This window comes from Castanea sativa, chromosome 1 (assembly GCF_040712315.1).
Source record: "Castanea sativa cultivar Marrone di Chiusa Pesio chromosome 1, ASM4071231v1".
In the NCBI taxonomy this organism is placed as follows: Eukaryota; Viridiplantae; Streptophyta; class Magnoliopsida; order Fagales; family Fagaceae; genus Castanea; species Castanea sativa.
In genome coordinates this window covers 75,822,564-75,827,588 of record NC_134013.1, presented here as the reverse complement: position 1 = coordinate 75,827,588, position 5,025 = coordinate 75,822,564, and the positions used below count along the sequence as shown (strand labels likewise).

Here is a 5,025-nt window from a genome sequence, read left to right as displayed (position 1 = left end):
GAACAGGCCATAGAATGTACCATAAATAGGTCAGCCAATTGACGAGCAATTGCGAAGGACCTGAGGAGGCAATGGCATAGTACAAGAACGGCCCATCCAGACTTATCTTTTATTTCTGATCTACACAAACCGGAACAGCTATTTTAAACTGAAAGTGGAGGCATTGTGTGACATACTGCTCATTTCTAAGGTCTATCAATGGCGCAAGCTTACTCTATATATATATATATAACAGCACAGGTGGTTATATAAGCCCATTTCCCAAATATTTTTCACTTAGCTTTGCAAGATTGGTTACATACCTCTGAGCACTTAGAATATAAGACCGTTCTCTTTCCTCCCCACTGTATTAAACAAAGTTGTGGAACAAATACACATTGTTGCTCCCAAATAGTGATTAATTTAACAGCACGTTAACAGACATAACTTCACTTCCCCCTCCATCACTACAAAAGTTTAAGCATTTTCAGACGTGCTTCATGTTCTGGATCCAATTTTGGTGGGGCATAACAACCATGAAGATCCTCCACTATGTACTCCTGCAAAATGTCAATAGTAAGCATTTTTTTGCTTTGAAAATGATTTATTGATATGATGATATCTAAAGCTGACAGTAAAAAATGATCTAGCATCTAAAACATCGTCTATTCTGGGTACAGTCTTAGTCAACTAGTGACAGGTGGCAAGGATGCCAAGTGAGCTAAGTTCTTGGCCAACTAGCTCCACATTACAACAGACCATAATGCGCAACGTGTACAGGAAAACGGTGTTCAGAGGTTACCTTAGTGAGCTCCCTCTTAGTAAGGATGTGGTAGTGTCTCTGCCAGATCCTCTGAATGGCCATGGTGGCAGCAAGGAAACCATAAGCTATGCCAAGAATGGCAAAAATGACAACAAAAACAATAACCAAGGCAAAGCATGCCTCCATTGAAGCAGGAAAACAATCCAAGATTCCCCATCCATAGCAACAGTTCTGGCAGCCAGCCATCCGAGGGTCATTACTATTGAGGGAGGAGCAATGTAGTATAAGCCCAAAAAATCCAAGCAGCACAAAGAAGGCCAGTACCCCTGGAAGTATTCATTGAGTCAGAACAAACATTGTAAGCCACCGACCAATCCAAGCATTCAAGAATTTCATTGAAGACGTGTGTCACAGAAAGATAACAAGCAAACCTTTTCCTACTAATCCATTATCCTTCTTAATAAACATAAATAAAGAAGTCAATATATGTGTTTTTTGTGTGTTGCAGAGAGAAAAAAAGTGGGAGGGGGGGGGTGTATAGAGAAAAAATTAGACCACAGCAAGCAAGTCTATTCCATAATGACGACTTCAAGATATCAGTTGAAAGAAAGATGAAGAAATTCCAAATCCAGTTAATTATGGGCTACATCCTACAGCAAGACTGGCACAGAAGATACTGCCCATAGAATAGCTGACATAAATAGTTTTACAGGGGGGAATTTCATAACATAATATATGGAAGAGATACTTTTTTTTGAGGATAAACGGCAGAATATGGAAGGGATACTCATTCACATGTAAAAGAGGGGGCAGCCATGATACATTATGGTACAGGTAGTGCAAAGATCAATCAACAGTGGGTATAAATGCCTTTGAGCACACAACTTACAACAACATTTTCGAGCAATGTTAACCAGTATTTGAATTAAAAGCAACAGAGAATATCAAAGCAAGTTGATGGTTGAAACTCCATTTGAGAAAATAAGACAGATTCCATTAAAGACGGACATGACACATATTAGATTCATGTTTGGCTTTACATATAACCGTGTCCATTAGTATGAAAACTACAATTAGGATTTTCAATCCTACAAGGTAAATTAAATAAACAGATAAATAACTGCAGGAAGCAATTATATTTACCTATACAATAATAAAAAGGTATAGGATGTTTTGACAGAATCCGATCCCAACTATCACTGAATGAGTTCCTGAAGGTCCCATCTTTATCCATTAGGTATGCAAAGCCACCCATTGCAGCAATAACCTGAAGAAAGGTACATCTTATAAGAGGAGATTTTTGAGAGTCCTCAGTAAGAATGCTTTGTGCCAAAGCCTAACAATAAAAGCAAATTGAAGCCCAATTCCATTTCTCAAAAGCGTATTAAGTTTAAATTAAAACCTTACAGAAGAACTTGGTGAAAGCTATGGAATATATTTAGGACTTAAATTGACTTAAATTTGTTGAGACTAGATGTCCACGCTAAACAAAGCAAATTAAAATAGTGGACATAACCAAACAAGTGAGGAAAAACTTGAGAGAAATGAATTGTTCTGTCAATAAAATAAAAGATACCTGCCAGTGTAAGGAAACATCACCTAAATGTCACCGATATGCATTATGATCCATATTACGCATAAACAACCAATCGATATAGGCATTCAAATTTCCATTTCCACTGATATTGGAAAAAGAAAATCCTTAGTCCTTAAAGCTCTTAGTTTCATTATATTTTTACAGGATAAAAAATGTAAAAGTATTATTGATTCTAACTGTAATGTGAATATGTGATGTGACATATATATATACGCTTAATATGTTACATCTGAATGACATATTGAGCATATATATAAATTGTACGAACACCAATTTTGCTCAGGAGCCTGCCTGCTCCTGAGTTCCAACCCCCCAGTATAACCAAAATAGTCAATCAACCTTCATATACATCCCATAAATCTCCCATCAAAATATCAAACTCCATGTCTTCTCAACATAATGAATGTTGTAGTAACTCACTCCTTTGTACTCAAGTTCAAAAGTCAATTGAAATAGAGCATAGCCTCAGCTTCTCAATGGTGACTGCTTTGGTTAACATGTTTGTTGGATTGACTCCCATGGACCTTCTCATGTGAAAACACTCCATAATCCAGAAGAGTTCTATAAAGTGGTATCTCTTTGTATATGTTTCATTCTATCATGAAACACTAGGTTCTTCGAAAGGTGGATAGCACTGAATAAAGGGCAAAGAAAATTTAAAAGTATACCCAAAAACCAAAAATTCCCCCAATGGTTGTATATCCACCAATTTGGTTCGAAAGCCTTCCAGATTCCAGCCCCCAAACCCCTGGCCTAACATAGGAGACCAGGATCCACGCACATCCCATCAATACCAGATTATAATATTTCCTCAGTCTCATATTTATTGGTCCTCTATTCCAATTTGGAATGTCCCAAAATATGGTTTTCTTCAAAAAATCAATGATCTTAATGTCAATAATTTTCCCAACATACCTTTTACTTAACTTGAAAAGACAATGCACCTTTTTATTTAAGTTCAAATTAAAACCGTGGTTTTCAAAACCTATACATTTTTTATCAGAAAGAAAATGCATCTTAAAAAGTTAAATTTTCTAAACAATACTAATAATATGGTAGAGAGGGTTTACAGATGAAAAAGCTCAATTGATAAATTAAAGGCATCTTTGACAGTCTATTCAATAAATAGTAAGAAAGATAAGATCACTCACAGTTTGTACAGCCAAGAATACAAGAAAAACATCCCTTGCCACGAAAATCCTGAATTTTAGTTTTCGCCAAGAGTTGTCCTCAAACAATGCAACACGAAGGTGATATTGAGCTTTGCAAGTGGTACAATGTGAGAAAGCAAATCCTTCCTGTAAAAAGGGGGAAAATCACTATAAGACCGTTTATTAAAAGAACCACTACTGAAACAAATAAATAAAAGAGTAGTGTTTACCTTAACTGAACGCCAATGATCAAGACACGAACGATGCACAAACTGCTGGGTACCTTTGCACATGCATGGAGATATTAATTCATCCTCTGCAAAATTGAACAATAGCCATTAGACCAAGGGAAGCAGATGTATGCCAAAGCTACAAGTATATACATCTCATAAGTCATACCCATATGAATAACTCCAACATAAAAGTGTGCCAAGAATATTAATCTAGGACATACCAAGCAAAAAAAGAAATAGAAAAATAAAACTACTTGTATATTCTCAACTTCCATCTAGAATTAAAAACAAGGGATGCCGAACTTAAAAAATTGGGCTTTGTGCACTGGGTATGGTTTTTTTTATTTTTTTTATTGAATAAGGCACTTTGCAGAGCAGTAGTGCTCTGTTTTTGTTTGTTGTTCTGTACTGCAATTCTTGATTCTTTAATAAAATCCTGCTTGCTCGTAAAAATAAAGATTGTACATGATTCTAATAAAGCATGAATTATGAACAAATTCAAAGAAAATGAAATCGAAGCGATAAGCAAAGAAAAATTGACCTGGCTCCGCATCGCTCTCGAGGCAAATGCGACAACACGAATTCGAACCGGCCTCAATATCTTCATTCCTGATCTCATTCGAGCTCGAGCTCGAGCTCGAGCTCCCTGGTGACGATGAATCGGCATGGTTCTCTAGCAGAGGATCAGCATCACTAGGAATAGGGTCCCCTGCACTCGTTACCTCTAGCTGTACTTCCCCTTTCATTGATCAAAACCCTTTTTTTTTCCCTCCCAAAAACCCTAAAAATTCACACCTCCAATTACCAGATACACAAAAAGATTGATCAAAAATCAAAACCCTAAAAATCAAGCGCAAATATCAAAATCCAATTCCAATATAAGAAGGTTGATCAGTTATCGCCGAAAATACCAGCCAAGAACGCGGGTGCTTCGCAGAAAGAAAAGGAATGGTTCTTATCTATTGGACGCACTGTATAAACAGACACTGTTACATGTTACACGTGGAGTATGGTATGGGACCCATCCTTGGATTTCTAATTGGACAAAGTTATGGTTTTGGATCAATGGTTTTCTTGGGCCCAAGTTGTTAACCTCGTTGGCCTATTTGTTTTGTGAAACAAAGTTTTAAAATAATATAAATAACAAATTTATTTTATGTGATTCTTCAAAAGATTTATTCAATTATCTGAGACAGGTTTCATTCATTTTCGTTAACATCACATTTTTAAACATATTAGAGAAAATAAGATTATAGAACAACATGCATTTAAAAAAATATATTATAGGACAACATTGTCGCA

At 36.2% G+C, this 5,025-nt stretch overlaps 1 protein-coding gene across 1 annotated transcript; it reads right to left on the bottom strand.

The window, feature by feature from the left end:
- Positions 1–257: 257 nt before the first annotated feature.
- LOC142622386 (uncharacterized) lies at positions 258–4,673 on the bottom strand. Its single transcript, XM_075795842.1, has 6 exons — positions 4,265–4,673; positions 3,721–3,806; positions 3,491–3,637; positions 1,886–2,009; positions 782–1,068; positions 258–539 (listed from the first exon to the last, which is right to left on the bottom strand). The coding sequence occupies exons 1-6, from the start codon at positions 4,467–4,469 to the stop codon at positions 447–449; spliced, it is 942 nt and encodes a 313-aa protein (XP_075651957.1). The 5' UTR covers positions 4,470–4,673; the 3' UTR covers positions 258–446.
- Between the last annotated feature and the right edge of the window lie 352 nt (positions 4,674–5,025).